Raw genomic sequence first — 22,467 nt, 5'->3', positions numbered from 1 at the left:
GCTATAACAGGGTTTCACACTCGTGAAAAGTTTCTAAAAGCAACAAATTAAGATTTTTTAATTTTACTTTTAGTACCTTTCCAGTGCAATTTATAGAATCATAGAATGGTTTGGGCTGGAAGGGACCTTAAAGATCATCTAATTCCAACCCCACCTGCTAACAGAGAGCATCCAGCATTGTCTATGGTGGAGCAAATAAACAGCAAAACAGAGATGAGTTTTTGAAAAAGGAGAAAAATAAAAGTCCTTGAGTTTGCTGATCTAATAATAACTAACAGAATAATAGTAGTAAAGAATTACTTTATCCTGGAGAGTTTTTGCAGTATCACACAGAGCTTTTCCAAAATCTGAGTATCTAGCTTAGAACTTCGAAGCAAAAGAGAGCAAGTTCGGAAGAAGGATTCATTACTGCAGGCTTCCAGGAAAGGCTGTACAGAATCTGTAAAAGAAAACAATTAAAATCTATATTACACAGCTCAGTGCAGGGAAAAGTTAAATAGTTGTTACATAGATTTAAAAGGCTTTAAGTGCCTCATGTTGTGCAACTATTAGAAGCACGAAATAATTCAGTTTATGCAGAGCATGTGATGCAAAACTCAGGTAAAAACTAAGAACTGGAAAAAAATGCAAGTTCCATGGAGTTCTGACATTTCCAACCCTTGTGTTAAAACAAGGCTTATTCCCTTGAGAACAAAGGAAAACAGGAAACACAACAATTTTAAACTCAAAAATTCTTATCTTGAATGTGATTACTCAGTGCTCATTTATCATGGTTATTTCCTTTTGATCATGTGAGGGGAACATTAAGCTGTGCAAAAAGACTCAGAAGGAAATACTTTAAGCTGCTGCAAATCACATGGACAGGGACAGTACATGTAGAACCTAATGTGATACCTGAGAGCCTTTCATTATCAAAATACTGTCACTGTACTCTTTTTCAAGACAGGCAAAGTAACACTTGAGAGGTAAAAGGGCTGGATAAGAACACTTCAATACATTTAAACACCAAACAAAACTCCCTTAAAATAGTGGATGAGTTTCCAAATCACATTGAACATTTCCCTCTATCCTACTCCTCAAAATCAAATCACTTCTGAAAAAGGTTAAATCTGTTCCATTGTTATGTCATTCTTGGTTCTGATATTAATTTATAGTAAAAATAAAGAAAATAAGTAACAACTGATTCTTTTTGTTAAAATGAATAGTCTTTCACATAGCATAAGGCATTTGCATCAGCAGAATACACATTAGGAAAACATTTTAATGTTTTTATGTTAAAAATATTTTTTTTATTTTGTATGTGTTATACTTAATAAGACATTGCACTATGCAAATTACAGCATAAACCAATAAACACAGGACATTAAAAAAGTCTTTGTACATATGCTGAATACTGTAATTTATAAATAGGGTGTCAAAATGCTTTTATCAGTACAGAGAGGATGGATGTATCTTTTGGTCAAAATTTTCCCCTTCCTTGGTGCAAGGACAAACAACTTACTAAATATAAGTAGTAGCCTTGGAGTGAATTCAAGTTTTAATTTATTTCAGGATGCTTACTGATACAAAATGAAAAGAAATGCCACAGAAAAGCTGTTCAGAACAGGGGCCAAAAAAAAAGAATTAACTTGGCAATTAAAGTGAGCTTGAGAGCCTAAAGAACTAATTGTCAACAAGGACACAGTAATTCCTAGACCTTACTGTTAGGAAGATCTTTCAAAACCGGTATTTTATGCTGCAGAAGGTATTATTTTTCAGAAATTGTGATATCAAAAACTCAGGGCTACCTGTCAATAACAGCAAGCAGAAAATCCTTACATGGGTTCAGAGAGTGTGCTCTGTTAAGTGATACACAGCTGACATACACTCAAGAATCAGTGCTCTTTATTGAGCCACTGCTCTCTATAACAGAACTTTGAAGTATTAAGTACACACAGCAGTGTCTTAACCCTGGAAAAACAATTAACCCAGAAGTCACTTCTAGTATGATGCTATCATGCCTTAGTAAGTCTAACTTGTTACTATCCATAAGAAGAGGTGACAAAATTATAAACAGAAATGGCAAATACACAAAGCACAATGAATACGATCCTACTATCTTAACAGTACTTCATATTAAAGCACTTCCATAACTTGAGAGTGTTTGAGGTAAACACTTCTATACCAGGTACCAAGAAGAGATAACCTTCCCTAAAGCAAGAAAAACCTAGAACTATAAATTATGTTATCATAACTTTATAGAAATTATATAAAACTACAACTTTTAGAAATTCTTCTATAGCTTGCTAGGGCTTCTACAAATGACTGCCTATTTGCAAGAAACAGAAATGGTCCTATCTATCTGCATTGCACTAATGAAATCTGTTTTTAACAACAAAACTTGAGACACTATATCTTACATACAAAAGGTGAGAAAAGTGTAAAGAAATGTGTAAAGAACATTGACATTCAAAAAGTAAATTGAAAAGAAAGGTTTTTCTTCTTTCCATTGCTTATTAAAACAAAATGCTTTAGAAACCTCTCATTTTACATGACTTCTGAATTAGTTGAATTCTGATTCATGAGAGATCTGAAGGTAACAAGTCTTGGGATGAAGAGGGCAGTCCTACAATTTATTCCTATAAAACTCCTTAAATAGTCATAAAATGCTTTCACAGTCCTTTTCTGCAGGGGTAAACAAATACCATTTCGGCTGACCTAGAGAATTCTTTGCTGCCTTGCTCTTACTGGTTCCTAAAAAATATTTCATTTAAAAATAATAATTAGATGCTGTAAGAATGTTTTGACTATGAAGTTTATGAACCAATGTAAAAGATATGCATTAATTTTAAGACAGGATTTTTATTATAAAACAGAAGAGTCAAAGTGGAAATAATTTTTAAAAGTTTGCAAAGTTCAATTATGCGCCCTGGTTTCAGCTGTAACACTTATTTTTCTTCCCAGTAGCTGGTTCAGTGTTGTGTTTTGGCTTTAGTCTGGGAAAAAAATGCTGATAACACACTGATGTTTTAGTTGTTTCTAAGTAATGCTTACTCCAGTCAAGGGACTTTTCAGTTTCATGCTCTGCCAGTGAGAAGGGGCACGGGAAGCTGGGAGGAAGCAAAGACCTGACCTGAACTAGCCAAAGGGGTATTCCATACCACAGCACATCATGCACAGTATATAAACAGGGGGAGTTACCTGGAAGGTCCAGATCACTGCTCCAGTCATGCTGGGTATAGGTCAGTGGGTGGAGAGCAATTGTACTGTGCATCACTTGGGTTTTCTGAGCTTTCATTTTTTCTCATTTCCTATTATTATTATTATTGGTATTGGTATTCTTTTTATTGTCACTATATTTTACTTTATTTTAGTTATTAAACTGTTCTTATCTCAACCCATGGAGTTTACATTCTTTTGATTCTCCTCCCCATCCCACCCGGAAGGGGAAAGGGGGAAGGGTGAGTGAACAGCTGCACAGCACTGAGTTACCGGCTGGGTTTAAAACATGACAATGTGAAAGCAAACTGATGAAGGCACACATTTAAAAGACACATGTTCTGTACATTCTTTATATATTCATTTCAGATAAGCTTTTGGAGAACATATTCTAAGTAATCAGAAAATGTACAAAATAAGCATCTGATTTAAATGCATGTCTAGCTGATGAGCTAAAAGAATATAAGCTTTACATTTTAAATATTTTGGAGCATTTTTAAATATTCTAGATCTGTACAGATTTTGTTTTTATTAACTATTTTAGAAAAAACTAAATTGGAGTCCATCCTGACAGGACTTTGGCACAATTTAATCTGCAAAAGCCTTGCTGGTATCCTTCATAAAACTGCAGCATGTTGTAGCTGCATTAGCTTAACTTGATTGGTAGGCTGCTGTCTTGGTTTGAGCAGTAGCAGTCATTTTTCTCCTTCTTGGTAGCTGGTGCAGTGCTGTGTTTTGACTTTCGGGCTGAGAATGGTTGCTGATAGCAAGTATGTTTTGAGTTACTGCTCAAATGCTTGGTTTGTCCAAGGCCTTTTCTGAGCTCATGTTCTGCCAGGGAGGAGGGGAGGCCGGGAGGAAGGAGAGACAGGACACCTGACCCAGGCTAGCCAAAGAGGTATTCCATACCATAGTACATCATACCCAGCATGTAACTGGGAGAGACCCGGAAGGGCTGGAGCTCTGGGGGGATGGAGGAGGTATTGGTCAGTGCTCAGTCGGGCAGGGTGGAGTAAGTTACGGGTTGGTGGCTAGTGAGGTGTTGTATTCTCTTCACTTGTTATTGGCTTTATCATTATTACTTGTAGTAGTAATGGCAGTAGTGATTTGTGTTGTGCCTTAGCTATTAAACTGTCCTTATCTCAACCCGTGGGGGCTACATTCTTTGGATTCTCCTTCCTAATTCTCTGGGAGTTGGGGGAGCAAGAGGGGGAGTGAGTGAATGAGCTGTGTGTGGACTTGGTTTAAACCACGACAGCTGCAATGAACAATAAGCAACTTATCAATGTTGACAGAATTCATCTGAAATTTACCTTCAAAGTAATCAGTCATTCACAGCATAAAATCTCACCAGCTATAGTAAATTGGAAAATTCTGTTTTATACCAAAAGCTAAACCACTCAGAAAATGAAGACCGTCCAGAATGCCAACTCTAAGATCATGTTTTAACAAATTAATGATTGCAATTTTGCATCATTTCTAATTGCATGAGGATCTGCCAGGAGAATGGAGAACAGGTGACAGCAATGCAAGTGAGTCACACACCACTGTCTGCTAGCATGGAAAAGTTAACTAACAACTATGTATCATGGCAGAAACACTTAAAAGGAAGCAGTAATATCACATGTTGCTAATAACCAACTGTCTATAATACAGTCACCTGTATGACTTGAACAATTTGCTGAATTTAACTTTATTTCCTATAATCAATAGCCAGGATGATCAGTGGTTAAAGCACTGTGGAGATAGGGTGACATTCCATTCAGCACAAGGCACCTCAAATGCAGATGTTTACATGGGTGATCCTGAGCTGAGGGAGCCCAAGCGGCATTTTCAGCTGGTCACCCAGTATGTGTTGACCTCAGTATGATCCGAATTACTCTGAAGTTTCCTACAGTATGCAAGATATTAATGCAGACATGAGACAGGACATATGGGAGACCAATACCATTCTCAAATGGCAGCTAAAGGTTACACCCACCAAAAAAAAATGAAAAAAAGAAAATTTTAATAATAATAATAATAAAACCACAGGAATACTTATGTGACAAGACATGCCTGGAATAAAAAAAAAAGCCTAGAAGAGGGGCCTCTAACTTGGAGGTCAGAAACTATGACAAGGATAGTATGAAAAGTAAAGGCAGACATCAGTAAGAAACAAAAATTTCTCCCAGCTATATACTTAAAAAAGGTAGCAAGGTCATCTCACTAACCAGATGCACTAGAGATAAGCCGTGGGTGCAGCACACCAATGTTTGAGATATAGTGTGCTAGCAAGGTCCTTTGGTCTACTGTCTCAGGGGAAGCCAGGGATGGAGAACCATGTGTCAGCAAAGACACAAGGGTTACTGATGTGTTAGAAACTATACATCAACAGAAGTGCCTGGGAATTGTTATGTAGGAATTATAGCTTCCCCTGCAAAAAAGGTGGTGGGGTCAATAGCAAAACTGAAGTGCACCTACACCAGTGCATGCAGCATGTGCAACAAATAGGAGGAGCTGGAAGCCATTGTGCAGCAGGAAAATTATGAAATAGCTGCCATGACAGAAACATGGTGGGATGACTCCCACAAGTGGAGTGCTGCAATGGATGGTTATAAACTCTTCAGAAGAGACAGGCAAGGAAGGATAGGCCATGGGGTAGCCCTCTGTGTTAGGTAGCCCTAACACAGAGGGCTATAGCTTGATGATGGTGACAATAGGGTTGGGTAGTTTACAGCTAAGAATCTGGGGGAATGACAACATAGACATCATGGTGGGAGTCTATTACAGACCACCCAACCAGGATGAAGAAGCAGATGAAATATTCTATAAACAGCTGGGAGAAATCTCACTGTCACTAACTCTTGTTCTCATGGGGGATTTCCACTTACCAGACGACTCCTGGAAGTACAATACAGCAAACTGTCAAGGAGCTTCCTACAGTGTGTGGAAGTAAACCTGCTGACACAGCTGGTGAGGGAGCCAACTATGGGAGGTGTGCCACTGGACCTGTTGTTTGTGAATAAAGAAGGACTTGTGATGGCTGGAGGCTGTCTTGGGCATAGAGAACACAAAATGAGTTTTCAGTTCTTGGAGAAGTAAGGAGAGGGTCAGCAGAACTGCTGCCTTGGGCTTCCAGGGGGCAGACTCTGGCCTTGTTGACAGAGTCGCAGTGGAGGCAGTCCTGAAGGGCAAAGGAATCCAGGATGGCTGGACATTCTTTAAGAAAGGAAATCTCAAAGGCACAGAAGCAGGCTATCGCTGCCCTCATGTGCAGAAAGATGAGCCAGTGGGGAAGACTGATCTGGCTGAACAGAGAGCTTGGGCTGGAACTCTGGGAAAAAGAAGAGAGTTTAAGACCTTCATAAGAAGGGGCAGGCCACTCAGGAGGACTACGAGGATGTCATGAGGTTGTGCAGGGAGAAAACTATAAGAGACAAAACCCAACTAGAAATTAATCAGTTTGCTGCCATAAAAGATAATAAAAAATGTTTCTATAAATATATTAGCAACAAAAACAGGGTTAAGGAAAATATTCATCCTTTATTGGGTGTGGGAAGAAACATAGTGACAAAGGCTGAGGAAAAGGCTGATGTACTCAATGCCCATTTTGCCTTAGTCTTTAATAGTCAGACCAGTTGTTCTCAGACTAACCTCCTGAGCTGGAAGACAGGAAGCAGAATGAAATCCCCATAATCCAAGGGAAAATGATCAGTGACTGCCACACCATTTAGACACACACAGTTATCTGGGGCCAGGTGGGATTCACCCAAGGGTACTGAGGGAGCTGGTGGAAGCGCTCACCAAGCCACTTTCCATCATTAATCAGCAGTCCTGGCTGACCAAGTTGGTCCCAGATGACCAAGTTGGTCCCAGCTAACTGGAGGTTACCAAATGTGATGCCAATCTACAAGAAGGACTAAAAGGAAGATCTCAGTGCCAAAAAAGTTATGGAGCAGATCATCTTGAGCGCCATCACGAGGCACATAGAGGACAACACATATTACATTGGAGAACATGACAGTTAGTAAAAGCACTGAAAGGTGTGTAGCTTATGGAAGTGGGTAAAAGCAAAACAAAATACTCCACCTTGAGAAGTGAATTTTAAATACTGATTCTTTAATTGTGTTTATTTAGTGTATTAATGACCCTGGCATGGAAACAGGTGTAGTCAAATGAAATTCCATGTTGGAATTGCTCATTTAGGTAACAGGTACAAAATAAATGAAAACCAGAATCATCTTACTTGCTGGAATAGCAGAAGCGTAAAGACAATACACTAGGAAGCAACAAACATTTTTCCTGTAAAATCACTAATTAGAAACATGAGAGGATGAAAACTTTTGGTGTGCTGATTGAATCTCAGTATGTCTGTGAGCAACTAACATGGTCTAACCATGAAAGACCTATTCTAATGAGGCCTGAGAGAAAAACCCACCATTTTACAAGTAACCTAGGTAGCATTATAAATTGAAACTATGGCATATTATGGGTTACTTTGCTAAAGAAACTAGAAAAAGTCTAATAAACTACCGGAGTTACTGAAGGAATCACAACTCTCTTACAGAGGACACCTAAAGGAACCTTGTTCCAACACTTTTTTTGTTAGATCTTGCCTGCCTTGTTTCCTCTGCTTTTGTATCTCCACACCTGTAATAACCAGCTCAGAACTAAGCACAGCACTTCAAAGTCAGTGACAAAGTCTAATAAGGAAGACTTTGCATAAATAAATGTAAACTGGCATAACCTGTGATTCTGTAAGGTCAGATTGCAAGTAAGCATGTAAACAAAGTCCAAACTCTGACAATGCATAGATGTTACTCAAACTGCACACTGTACTATCTACTTAAAAAAAAAGCCTTTATGAAATTATTTCAATTATGACATTGCTATAAATCCACCTTGAAAAGTCAGCTATGAAGTATAGTAGTTCTGCTAGTCAAATACAAAATAAAAACAACAAAAATGTGTGCAAACTTTTGGTGCACTTGCTTGCTTTCAGCAAATACACAGGTTGGTCCTAACATTATCACAGGCTGTATTTAACAGTTTGACATATTAATAGAGATATTTATCTGTGGTTAAAATATTAAACAGACATCTATTAATCCAACATAATTATTCGCTGTTTTCAGAAGAATGAGTAAAAAAATTACAAAGGTAAGACAGGATAATAGAGGAAGGATTTCCTTTTAAATAGTTTGTATTTCAATGTTTATCCCACATAAGCTGTAAATCATTCCATTTGCTATAGCTTCAAACACAGTTCCTCAGGATAATTTCACATCTGCCTTTCACACAGGTGAGGGGGAATCCTACCTTAGTATGGCTATTTACAGACTTGACATTTTTACCCTTTCAGGACTGCAGAATAAGCTCATTTGAAAAGTTTAATCCTGCAAAGTAACCAGGAAAGGTAATATGCTGAAAAATACATTTAAGTTTTAAACTGTTTAAGCATACAAGCAATTTTTACTTCATACCTTTACTGTTTGTAGTCTTTAAAGTCCCAAAATGCAAAACCTCAAGGGAACAAAAAAAAAAAAAAAAAAAACAACCAGTAGGTTTGGGTTTCCCTAATAGAGTCCAACCACTGATTTTTAGAAGCACTTGATCAACATGAACTGTAGAATACCTAGCACTAGTCACAGAAGCATCCTAACACGAAGCAAGAGAGAGAGTGTTCATATATGCAGTCCACATTAAAAGATTCATAGTATCATAGAATGGTTTGGGTTGGAAGGGACCTTAACTTCAATTTACAAGTAAGTAATTACAACTTCTTGCTATGGAGACGTATTTTATCTCCACTGGCTTAATTCCCCTGTGAAATGAGTAAATCTGGACACAGATTTGGTTATCCATGCCAATAATATTTTCTTCTAAAAAAAAAAATAATTGTAAGTAAGGTTCAGTTAATGTTTAAATACAGCTCACTTCCGCAGTTGCTAAAACTCTTAAACAATGCTAATATGGTTAAGAAATCATACTTAGCCCTATGAGAATACATTTTAGAGTGAACATGAGAGTCATTTAGAGAACTTTTTTCCAGTATGCACTTGTGTATTTGTAAATAAGCACACACTAATGCAAAATGCTGGAGAGGGACTATTCGTTAGGGACTGTAGTGATAGGACAAGGGGTAACGGGTTGAAACTTAAACAGCAGAGGTTTAGATTTGATATAAGGAAGAAATTCTTTATAGTTAGGGTGGTGAGGTACTGGAATGGGTTGCCCAGGGAGGTTGTGAATGCTCCATCCCTGGCAGTGTTCAAGACCAGGTTGGATGAAGCCTTGGGTGATATGGTTTAGTGTGATGTGTCCCTGCCCATGGCAGGGGGGTTGGAACTAGATGATCTTGAGGTCCTTTCCAATCCTAACTATTCTATGATTCTAAAATATTCTCTCTGTAAAACAGAAGTAAGCTTGAAGACAAAGTAAACATAAGGTTTAATAAAAGCAAAGGCCAGTGCTTGGTAATGTCTAATGAGCAAGTTTTGATTTCCTTGAATAAAGGTAAGGTTGGGAAAGGGGAATGTACTAATCTACCTGATAGAAGTTAGCCATCACTGCAGGAGGAATTTAAGAGATACTGTTCTTTGTGCAAAAGTGCAAAGGGTGAAACTGAGACAGGCAGCTCTGTGCTTGATATCAGATTTAACATAGCAGATCTCAAATCAAGCATGAATCAGACCACAGCTCAAGAGAGGTATTTTTGATAGGCGACTATAAATTCACTATATCCTTTGGAACCCTTTTAACTGATTCACAGGTGAAAAAAAAAACACAGGAAGCTGCAAAAGAAGGGAGATGACAGGAACAACAGTATTCAACAAGACTGTATATGACACATATTCAACTACAGGGTGATTTAAAACTAATGATGTGGTGTTCTTCAACACCCACAGAGCAAATTTTCTTGCTGAGGTCATGCTATTTATTACTAGCTTGTTTCCCGAAAATGTTTCATGTCTGGCATCTAGGAATTCTCTTGAACAGAGTGCTGCAACTACTGTCCTAGAAACAAGATCTGTTAACAAAAGAAATTTGTAGTCTTGGGAAGAGAACTTGGGTATGAAGATACTCTGGAAGTCACTGGTGTCATACTGTAAAAAATTGGATGATTTAAAGGAGCTAGTAATTTATTTATTAAATTAATTTCACTAGTAATTTAAGTGGGAAATGATAAGTGTTTTGTTAAGCAATAACTACATTATAAGCCTTTTGACTAAACTGAAACATATCAGTATTTAGTGGCTAATACATTTTGTTGCCAGAATTTCAAAGGCAGTCGAAGCACTACATTTGTGGAGATCTATCACCAAGCACATTCAGAGTTTATCAAGAAACTAAATCTATTTCTGTGACAGTACTATCAGAGATGGTTTTGTTCTTACTTCTACCTTCAGACAGGTTCATAGCTTAAAGACAGGACTACAGACATCATGACTTGGTAGCCTGCTTTCCTTAACTAAGGTAAGAAAATCTTTGGCACTAAAATCTTTCATCCCTGTCAAAAGAGCAGGAATGTATCTCTTCCCCTTTTACTCAATGGGATGCAAGAAAGCTGTCTTTACAGACCACTTATTAGTTTCAAAGATCAAAAGAAGGATCAAGTTGAATCTTATGGCACTCATCTCAAGCCCCAGATCAAGCAAAATACCACCACCATTAAAAATACCCTGAAGGACTTGCTACCTTGATTCTGCTTTTAATCAGCCAGTCTTTACAGCAAAGGAAAGCTAGGCATTCTCCAAAAAAAAAAAAAAACATGGACTGAAATCCCAGTAATGGGTATGGAGAGCCAAATAAGAGACTGAAAATTATAAACCTGAACTGGCATTCATCCCATCTTACCATGACACAGAAACAATAATGATAGACAGCTACAGTGAAAATATAGCTAAAATGCTGCTTCAAGTGCTGTGTTTCACTTGTATCAGCTACTGGAAGGGACATTTAAAATAAAAGGCTTAACAGGCTGAAATGGACCATTTATGCACCATTATGTACATTTTTAGATAAAAATACTAGCAGAATGTAGTAAGAGAAGAGGGATAAAATACCTTTGTTGGTCTGATTTCCTATTGTCAGGTTCATAACAAGCTGTTAACTCTTCCAAATGGGGAATTTAAAATCAACCTGTTGCTTCCACTGAAGACAGACTAAACCAACTAGATTTCAACTTAGGTCACTGAGCTCATGTGAAGGAAAAGAATCACTCCAGCACGCAAAAGGCATGAAATAAAACAAATTATTTTAAATTACATTTTGTATCCTAAAAATTACCTACAACTCAATTTCAGCTACTTAGAAAGTTTCTAGCTTAGGTTAAATGAAGCAAGTATTTACTAACAGAAAGCAAATGGTTAGGGTAAGAAGTCACTCAACTGCAAAGTTTCTTTCATCAAACAGCACCAAAAGAAGTGAACAGAATTCACAGAAGTACCAGAAGATGTAAAAGCCAAAGTTACAAGACTATTACAGCATGAACATGAACTGCAAGGGAAGTTCTTTTGTACCAGTAAGATGCACAATGGTAAGACTTAAATTTTAATTTGCCATTAAGATCTTGTACATTGATAGAAAACAGATGATACCAATGCCTCACCGCTTGCATTTGGCATCATATTTTCAGTAACTGAATGCCTCATCAGCACTGTCAGTGTTGTATGAACTCACAATGGAAACTTGGATCTTGGACCCACTGTACCACATCTACTCTAAAGCCAAAAGCAATGATACTGATCTAAAATCTGAAAATGTGCATACCAAAACCAAATCAGTCAATAGGCTTAAGCAGTACTGCAGACTGTTATAATGTTTAGCAACAGAAATATTCATCTTAGACTAGTAGGTACTTTCTTCATATGCAGCTTAAGTAATTTTCCTTAATATACGACAGAAATCTAAGTTTCATCTCTGGAACATGAGCAAGATATTTCTTACAGGGAAGAGAACCTATATGAGGACCTCAGACAAGCCTGGACTATACAGAACCATTGGCATTCATTGCTTACAATAACAGAAGGTACATGCAGTTACAGGGCAGAGTAGTACAACACAGTAGTTATTTCACACCTAATTCACACCTTTCAACCTAGGCAACTGAAATTTTAATCTTTAAAAATACTTAAAAAAAAAACCCCACACCCTTTTTTCCAACGTAATTTCAAATCATTTCAGCTCTAAAGGTAATATTTTTGAGCAAATATTTGAACACTCTAATTGAAAATTATTGCAGCAAGTTGAAAGAATGCCTGTGATTATGTATCTTACAGGACAAAAAAAAAAAAAGCTTAGATTTTGCCTCCTTTTGGTCAGATGCTGTCTTTTGGGGTAATAATATTGCATATTTTAGTATATGGCCAACTACCTACAGCTTTATATGTAAGGCTGCACACCAATACAGCATTAAAATAATAAATTCTTGTTTTAATCTAACACAGCAAGTTCTCTGAATATCCACTGCCACCTTCTAGTTTGTCTTTCAATGACTTCTTAATAGGACGCTTATACAGGAATGAAAATATCAAATTCCCACCAACAACACTACTTCTCATTGCTAACAATTTCTTGCAAAACACTATGTAATGGAAAAGAGCAGAACATGCCTATAACTACTGTACTGGCTATTTATTCTACTAAAGAGATAAGGCCCTGCATAAGGCTTTATTTCTCGGCAACTGGATATAAATTCTCAAATGTCAATTCAATTAAACATTACTCCTCCCCCCTGATTTCACATATAATACATCTTCTCTGAGAAGCAACAAGGCAAAATGCGAGTCACAATGTATCTCCACTATTCTTCAAACTTCAGGTATTTAGTATATCTCAATAACTACTTCTAGATAACAGAAGATGTACTGTTATTAATTGGCATTACCCAAAGCAATATCAGACACCATCCACCTTGCTCAGCTTAGTTTTGTGCATACAACTATCTTTCCTAGTCACTTTACCAATCATAGTTATGACTATTAGGAAGAATACTTCAGTATAAGACCACACTAACTACATATCCGAAAGAGAGCCTGCAAGTAAGATTAAAACCTTAGTTTAATATTTCTGCCACTCACATCAGTACAAAATGGCTTTTTAACTCAATGCTGTTCCATCCCAAGTCAAAAACGCTTGATATTCTTACCACTATAATGCCTGGTAACAAAATACTTCCAAAATAACAACATACATTTTAAAAATAGTAATAGCAGCAGCCCCTTCCCCTTTTCTGTTCTAGAAGACAGTGAGTAATTCCTATCTTAAAAAAAACCCTACCCAAACCAGTCAGAAGGTTTATTCAACATGGCACTGGAATGCTTCACTACCTTCATATGTTCATCCAGTTCTTTATCAACTGATTCTTAGCCTGTATCACTTGGAAAAGTGCTGTGACAAATGAGATTATAAACCCTTTACAGGATGACAGCACAGTAAAATTCAGCAAAACATGACCATCTCTTCCAGAAAGGCCATTTCCAATTATCAGAAACTAAAAAATGACTGGGGATGAACTGTTCATCAAACTAGAAAAAGAAATTAAATAAAGTCTATTTTTTATCTCCACCTGCTGACAGGTTTTCAATGATATGGTTTCCTTGGCACAGCCTGACTTCAAAGAAAAACATCTGCAAGGTAATTCAGTGGAATAAATGGAAAAGCCAACCTAAAAATAGCAATGAAAAAATTTCACATCAATAAATAGAAAGCAATCAGGACAAAATATAAAGCATAGGCATGTAGACAGAAAAGAGAAGACAAGACAACTCAGAGAAAGACAATTTAGAAACACATTTTATGTCTCTGATTAATTTACATGATACAAACAAATTCTAATACTAGATTAAAATATTTACACAGAATTCTGTTATTTTTCACGCTGTATTTCTGCTTACTTTACCTGTTTTCATAATGATTATATTTTTATTTTTATTAATTATCAAAATTTACCAGATTCTGTGGTCATCTGAAGTAATCCATCAAGAGCAATGGAAAGCAGACCTCTACTGGATACTTTTAAGTGACTTAATATAATAGGCACACACTGGTATTCCAAAAATAAGGCCTTCCCTTCATCTGTCTTCAAGTCTGTTCTAAGGGAATCAAACGCCTGAGCCAGGTAATCCACTGTAAAACATCAGAATAAAAGCAATAAAACTTCTATAATATAGCACCATTAAGCAATATGTGAACAACTATCCTGAGAGTTACTTTTTCAGTAACTCTCGGCAAGTTAAATGGCTGAAAATATTAAATTTTATTTTTATTTAAAGACATTATCTTTGTTTTTATTCCCTAACATTTTATTGTAAGTGAGGAAAAAGACAAACTACAACTCATATGAAGAAAAATATACTTACAAATTGCTTAAGAGAAAATTACAAGCTTGCATAGTTTGAGACAATGTTAGTTTCAGCATTTGTGAAACTCTTATTAAAGGAGCTAAGGGCTGATTTGTCTGAAGAAGAGCAATTAATTTCATAAATTATATAATGGTTAGGGTTGGAAAGGACCTTAAGATTATCTAGTTCCAAACCCCTTGCCATGGGTAGGAATGCCTCACATTAGACCATGCTGTCCAACAGCACCTACTCCGATTCCTCCTATAACAGCCGTAGTTTAAGCTTCAGTGCACACATTTTATATACGCGTCCATTGTGGAGTTCACTAAATTATATGCGGAACGTAGATTAAGTGAACCAATCCAATTTTCTTAATTTCCTGATGTCAGATCTTTCTTAGTATCTTGGAACAGCATCGATCATCTGGAGCACGGAAAATTAAGTACAGGGAAACAATTCTGTAGCAAAAGTTTAACTACAGTGCCATCTGCTGGATACGGACTCTGAAGGAAATGGGATCCTCATTCAAAACGAATGTGCTACTTTATCACTAGATCATTAGTGCCATGTGGTCACAGTGATTAAAATTCATACATAGTGATATTCGACATATGTTTAACAATGAAACTTATTTTCCCTGTTACAGAAGACAGCAGAAAAAGCAACCATGAGAAACTAAACTAATTAATTCTAATCAAGAGCATTCATCTGCTTAGGTTAAGTCTCTGCAATAACTATTTTTTGTCTTGCAATTCTTTTTTATCATTTTTATCAAACATTTCTAGAAATGTGACTCTCAATTTAAGAGTAATTATCATGCTTCACCAAAATATCTTGACTGAAATAGTTTCCTCTGACAGCTGAAATATTGCGTTTGTTCATTAATGATGTCAAGGGTGGATTTCCACCATGTTTGTATCTGATATTTACTGTAGAGACCCACAATACAAATACTGCAAAGTTAAGCATAAAGGCATACTCATCTGCTCAACCAGGTAATTCAGAAATATGACTGCTATGAACAAGAACACTGTTCATTACCTATGGATTTAAAATCTTTGGCACCCCTGTTTAGTGTCACTCACTATGCCAGCGATTGAAGCAATTTTGTGGTGCAGACCTCTGCTGCCTAAGAAATAGCCAAAAATTCATAACATATTTCATGCAAGAGACTGAAAAAAAAAGATCAGATGCCAAAGTAGGCATTAGATTTTGACATTCTGGCATGGTTTTCAAGCAATACCTTGAAAATTAACATCTCTGTAATCTGTCCCCATTTCTTTGTTTGACTAGCAGAAGGGGATATGTTAGTAGTAACAACGTTTTTAAATAGAAACCATTCTGATTAAAAGAGATAGCAAAAACAGAATTAATGAATAATTTAAATTGGAATCTAGTCCAACCCTCCAGCTCAAGGTAAGATGGTCTCTGAAGTTAGGTCAGCCTGCTCAAGTCGTAACCCCACTTAAAACTACTTGCTATCAAAATGATCTGTGCTTTCAAAATGTCTTTGAAAGGGAAAAATAAGTGGTTAGCATCATAAACAGTTGGAAAAAGGTTATAGATACATTAATTCTTATGCTATCCCTGTAAAACTTATTCTTGCAGAAAATCCCAATTATGCAGCACCACAGTACTCCTAAGTAGCTGTAGGTAGACAATAATCACCTCTTACACCTGCTCTTGATGGTATATAATTAGCGTTTTCTGCCCAACTTCCAATAAAAGGATCTGTAACACCTCGCTTCCTATTTCCTTTGAACAGAGAAAAGGCTTCATAACTGAAGGCAGCAGTTAACAAATCAGCTGAGAAAACAGTTACTCTATTACTTGAGATACATTTTCCACAGCTTTTTCTCACCCTGTCCTGACAATCTGACTCTTGTTAACTCATTATGTCACTTTGAAACCTTTACCTTCTCCCTCTCCCATGAGGCAGGGAAGACCCAAACTTCCTCTGTTTTATTGTGAACACAAAATTATGCAAGTTCTAAGCAGAGAATCCTACTTTATTATTATACTCATCTGCGAATGTAAAAAGTGAGAGGATCCTGGGAACAAAGTGGAAAAAAAAAACTCACAGGGAAAGGAGTTGTACACCCTGTGATTCCCAACCCCCCATTACTTTTTAATCAGTAAAAGGCAGAAGTGTGAGCTGAAAATGATGTAGCTGTTGCAGATATAATAATCCTCTAACAGGCATTGAAGACAGTTTGGACTATATGGCTTACAAAGATGTCTGTTGGGTTTTTTCCCCTCAAAGACATAAATACACAAAAAATCCAATCTTTATACAGTCAGAAGCTCAATTTGATAATATATGACAACTATATTGAATTTAGCATTCAGAGGGGACCTATCAACCCTGCTGCTTTTATGCTGATGACTCTTTTTGCACAGGTGAACAGAATTGTTTTATAGCAATCATTTAAGCCGTTATTGAATTGAAAAAATTATGTCAAAAAAGAAAAATAATAAGTCAGACATTCTTTGGGATTACTCATCAAATCTGCAGATTTAAGAATTAAGACCCTTCCATCATAATTCAGATTATGTACTACTGCTAAAGTTTTTAAAGAAGCCATATATAGACTAGAAATAGGGAAGAATGTTTAAATGATCAAAGTTAATGTAACAGTTTTTAAAATATCTCCTTAAGATTCATTTAAGGTCTTTCTTCTCTGGGTTCTGACAGAGAAGTATATACCAATCTCTATGTCAAAAGGATAAGGAAGGAAAGCATTAAAAATCTGATTTTGTGCCTCTTCTCATAGTGTGCTCAACATTCAGAGCTCACAAGAAACAGTCAATTTTTGTCATTATTTTAACAAAAATCTTTTAGTCTTTTCAGACAGCATCTGTTTACAAATAAGGCCCCACTGACGAGATTTGCTACAGCATTTCAAAAACTGCACAAGCTGAGTAACCTGTCATGACCTGAAGAAGGCACTATTTTCAGAACTGTGTTATCTCCTGACCTTGTTTGCTTTTGCCTTGTTAACAAAGTATTATATTACTATGCTACATCAACATAGGAATTTTGGAATAATTTGGATAAAAAGGTCATTTGACAGGCGGCTTTGAAGTCTAAAACATTTTAATGTAAATAGAACATGGTGCCTTTTGGAAATTAATCTATTTAACAGTGAAATCTGAAAGGACAATCGCATCAAGAACTGACAGTTTCATAGAGCAGCAGTTTTCAATATGGATAATATTTTATGGACAGCCATTTGCAGGGCCAGACTTGGTACGAGAAGGGGGAGCAGCAGAAAGGTAAGGGCTGGAGTTTGGACTGTATAATTAAACTAGACCAAAGGACAAAGCAATTTCAGGACATATATTGTATCACACACAATTCGATTCAAAAACTACCATCCACTACACGAGTGGCTTTCTCTGTGCCATTAAAGATACATAAGAAATACCTATGAACATGCAATTTATCTATAAAGATAACTAATATGTCAGAAAATAAACACTTGGCACTGCAGATGATCAGCCTTTCAGGGACAGGTAAACAACTGTGCAAAATCTGCTATTTAGTTTAGAGAAGAGCAACTAGCTTTGTGATTCGATGCAACAAAGATCTTGGTAAACCAATTGCTGCTACAGTGACAGTTTGACAGAATCACCAATATCTCTTTTCCCCTTCTCCAGAAACATTGATTTGTCCGACAAGAAGTAACTGTATTAAAAGGAACATGCAAATTCCAATGTTAAATGATTAACAGCAAGATGCATACTTGTTTCCAATGTATTTTGCTTCACAAACTAGTAAAACTCAAGTAAACCCACTTTTCACTAATAGAGTATAGTAGACTCTGTAGTATCACCGAAATGTTTTTTGTCCAGGCGCACAACTGAAAAAAAACATTTTAAAAAGCAGAGCTTACCTTGTGTCACTGTTTTAAGCACAATTAAAGTTGAGAGAAATCTCAAAGGCATACAGGAACTCTTAAAAAAAGCTGCCAATTTTGATTTACTCTCTGTAGACTGTTCAGAAGAACTATGTGGGTTTCCCTTAATTACTATGCCTTTGAAAATATCTTCACCAAGTCTCCTCATTGTTGAAGTCATTGTTGCATGCTGTTTAAAAAAATGCAGAGTTAGCATAGCCATTAAAACACATTAAAATCCTGTGTACTATATAGAGATACATATGTTTCCCTAACGATTAAACATCAGGTAGCAAATTGTTTGACCATGTATTGGAATATAATCTGTACAGGATATATTACTTCGTGTTACAAAAGCATTACCACTGTATCATATCAACACATACTTCATAATAAGACTAGTTAATGAGGGCCCTGACACACTGTTATTTAAGTAGCCTCTGATTCCAGAATAAGCTCATCTTCAGCCAACTGTATTTTATAAGGCTGCCTGAAATCGTATCCTTTGAAAGCATTTACAGAATCATGATCTACTCACCAACCTTAAGAACCCTCTGCAGCTCAGATCTATTGCCTTTTCATCATAAACTATACAGAAATATTACTTCAGAATCAAACTCTACAATATGCTAATTTAAAATATAGTTTATTAGCAATAAAACCAACAGCTCATTATTCTACTAAATTTAAACTTAAGATATTGACAAGATTTCCTACATTTGCTTTAGCAAAAGCACTATTGAAAGCACTGTACACTATACTAAGTCTCTGCAGTATGTCTCCTGTCTTTTCCTTTATTATACTGCTAGATCTTTTCTTACAGCAGTCTAGTCAGAGAATAAGGAGTGCCTAGTGGTTAGATATTGAACAGAGAACATGAAAATTGAAATTACTTCCTAGCTTTGTCACACACTTATTCCATCACTTTCCACAAATTCCATGCATAAAGTGAACCTGAAGTCTTTTCTAATGCAGAAGTTTTGCAAACACATATGTAAAAATATAATTTCTGAGATGCTTAGACACCACTTAAGGGATCAACTACTTAAGAAAATGATGTTTAGATACACAATGCAAAATTTAAAATTAGCTAGAAAAAGTATTTTTTTAACTTGCCATCTCTCTGTGGCAAACACTGTCAATTTATGTTTTGTAAAGACAGCACAGGTTTTATATATATACTACTTGAAAGCATCCACTTTTCGTATGTACTTAAAACAAAAACTCTATTAATGTCTTCTATGAATTTAAGTTAAAAAAACCCCAACATACTGCAAGAGGACTATTTATCTTACCTGAACACCAGTGTCTAACTGCCTTATAGACCAGTAAATAAATTTAATTACAGGCATGTGTAGTTTGGAATTCACAAATGGCATCCACTGGAGCTGCTCAGTAGCTATAGGCAGAAGCTGCAAAAATATACAGAAGTAAAATGACATGCAGTATATGAAACTAATGTATAAGTGAAAAACAAAAACAGAACTAACAACTACCTCTTGAACAGGTTACATACGTAAATACTCACTGGGCAGATTCAGTACATGTAACAGAATTGCACACATACAGAGATCTCAAATTTTAGAGGTTTACATGTGAAAGTAAAAAAAAAAAAAAAATAAGTTTATATGTTCAATCTCCATAAATTCAATCTCACTGGTTATAAATCTTTAATATAATTACAAAAAAACAGTAAAAGAAGATTTTCCAAACACCGTACTGATTTCCAAACATTGGTGGCCCCAGAAAGAAAACAATAAAAGTGTTAAAAGTATAGCACAGCATCACCATTTATCAGTTATAAATTGAAACTTCAGTATCTAATATAGGCATTGTCATGGTTTGAGCATGTTTTGAGGGTGTTTTTGTTCAAGGTTTTTTCCAGCCAAGGGGAGTCCGGGAGGAAGGAGAGACAGGACACCTGACCCAGGCTAGGCAATGAGGTATTCCATACCATAGCACGTGATGCCCAGGATGCATACTGGGAAAGAGAAGGCTGGAGGGGTAGAGCTGTGGAGGAAAATGGAGGAGGGAGCACATGGTGCTCGGCCGGGCAGGGTGGAGTGAGTTATGGGTCGGTGGCTGGTGGGGTGTTGTGTTCTTTTCACTTGCTGTTTGCTGTATCATTATTATTTGTAGTAGTAAATGGCAGTAGGGGTTTTGTGTTATGCCTTAGCAATTAAACCGTTCTTATCTCAATCCGTGGGGGCTACATTCTTTGGATTCTCCTTCCTAACTCTCCGGGAGTAGGGGGACTTGGTTTAAACCACGACATTTTTTGGCGCCCAACGTGGGGCCCGAGGGATTGAGATAAGAACAGATCTGAGCGGATTTATGGTCTCTTGTCACAATGCTGATTTATTGGCTCTTAGAGGTTTTTCTCTGGATCTCGCTGTTTCGGGATTTTACCGGGTACTTGGTGTATGGATTGGATGTGTTTGTGTTTGTGTCGGAGGCTTGTAATACGGTGGGGCTCCGGCAGCAGGGGGGGATGGACGTGGCTGTGGACTTGAACTTGTACCAGGCCGTCCCGCTGCTCTTCGCCGTCCTTGTCCTTATCCTCGTCGTCGTCTGTGTGGAGCTGCGTGAAGCCAGGAAGGAGCGGCCCCGGGAGCTGCCGGCAGCTGAGGCTGCCAGGGAGAGCGGCACGGGGAGCCAAACGGCTGTGGCAGAGCAGCGGGAGCAGGCGGGGGAGGAGCGGAGCAGGGCGGTAGCTGAGCAGGGGGATCAGGCGGTGGGGAGGGTGAGTCCTGCGGCCGTTCCCGACCCTCCGACGGCCGAGAGTGTCCCCCGGAAGTCGCCCGCCGACCCCCAGCAGGATGCAGGAGACTACGCAGCACTTCCCAGCAAGGCAGAGGAGGAACCGAGTCCCGCCGCCGTTCCGAACCCCGCAGCATCCGAGAATATTCCCCGGAAGTCACCCGCCGAGCCCCAGCAGGATGCAGGAGACCAGGCAGCACTTCCCAGCAAGGCAGAGGAGGAAGATCCGGACTCAGGAGAAGAGAAGCTGATGATGGGAGAACTGGCAAACAGGGCAGCTACATCAGCCCCAGTGACAAGTGCAGCAGCAGCTGAGAGTTCTGATGGTTTTGAATGGCTTTTGGGTGCCCTTGGGACCTGCCTGCTGATTATTATAGGGGTCAGCCTGTTGGCACAGACACAGAGTGTGTTCTATCCACAACCATTTTGTCTGATCCCAAAAGTTAAGCAGAGTCAGGTCTGGGTCTTGTCTAAGTTTAGACAAGTACATAGGAGCACCAGTAGACTGTTCCCAAGGCTGGACAGTCATGAGTGGCAGGGCATGTGGGACAGTATAGCCGGGTATCTGATCCACTGGGCCCCTCCAGTGCTTTGGAAGCATTGGAGGTGGAAGGCAGCTGTATGGAGTCCCCAGCAGCAAGCTGTAGAACTGCTGAAGGGGACGGTGAATGATTTTGGTGGGCCCAGATACTTCAGGCTATCAGTCCAGAGATGCAACATAGAGATGTCTCATGATCGAGGGGTGGAATTAAGAGTGATTGTTTATTGAAAATGTGGGATCTGGGCATGACGTGAATGGTATGGAATAAGGGGTGGATAATGTCATGGTTTGAGCATGTTTTGAGGGTGTTTTTGTTCAAGGTTTTTTCCAGCCAAGGGGAGTCCGGGAGGAAGGAGAGACAGGACACCTGACCCAGGCTAGGCAATGAGGTATTCCATACCATAGCACGTGATGCCCAGGATGCATACTGGGAAAGAGAAGGCTGGAGGGGTAGAGCTGTGGAGGAAAATGGAGGAGGGAGCACATGGTGCTCGGCCGGGCAGGGTGGAGTGAGTTATGGGTCGGTGGCTGGTGGGGTGTTGTGTTCTTTTCACTTGCTGTTTGCTGTATCATTATTATTTGTAGTAGTAAATGGCAGTAGGGGTTTTGTGTTATGCCTTAGCAATTAAACCGTTCTTATCTCAATCCGTGGGGGCTACATTCTTTGGATTCTCCTTCCTAACTCTCCGGGAGTAGGGGGACTTGGTTTAAACCACGACAGCATCAAAATACTTTAAATTAG

The 22,467-nt window shown here is 37.9% G+C and overlaps 1 protein-coding gene across 1 annotated transcript in view; it reads right to left on the bottom strand.

Annotated features, from left to right (window-relative positions):
* Nucleotides 1-296: 296 nt before the first annotated feature.
* LOC117438487 (coiled-coil domain-containing protein 138-like) overlaps nucleotides 297-22,467 on the bottom strand; it is a gene marked incomplete at its 5' end in the record, with an annotated part of 30,689 nt that continues 8,518 nt past the window's right edge. Inside the window, 4 exons of the mRNA XM_034073984.1 lie at nucleotides 297-439; nucleotides 14,134-14,310; nucleotides 18,422-18,614; nucleotides 19,720-19,836. Coding sequence (XP_033929875.1) covers nucleotides 297-439; nucleotides 14,134-14,310; nucleotides 18,422-18,614; nucleotides 19,720-19,836 — 630 coding nt within the window. The remainder of the gene's footprint in view (nucleotides 440-14,133; nucleotides 14,311-18,421; nucleotides 18,615-19,719; nucleotides 19,837-22,467) is intronic.

The sequence above is a fragment of the Melopsittacus undulatus genome, unplaced genomic scaffold, assembly GCF_012275295.1.
Source record: "Melopsittacus undulatus isolate bMelUnd1 unplaced genomic scaffold, bMelUnd1.mat.Z mat_scaffold_385_arrow_ctg1, whole genome shotgun sequence".
Classification (NCBI taxonomy): domain Eukaryota; kingdom Metazoa; phylum Chordata; class Aves; order Psittaciformes; family Psittaculidae; genus Melopsittacus; species Melopsittacus undulatus.
The sequence above is the reverse complement of the archived record's forward strand: the minus strand, read 5'-3'. Positions and strand labels throughout refer to the sequence as shown.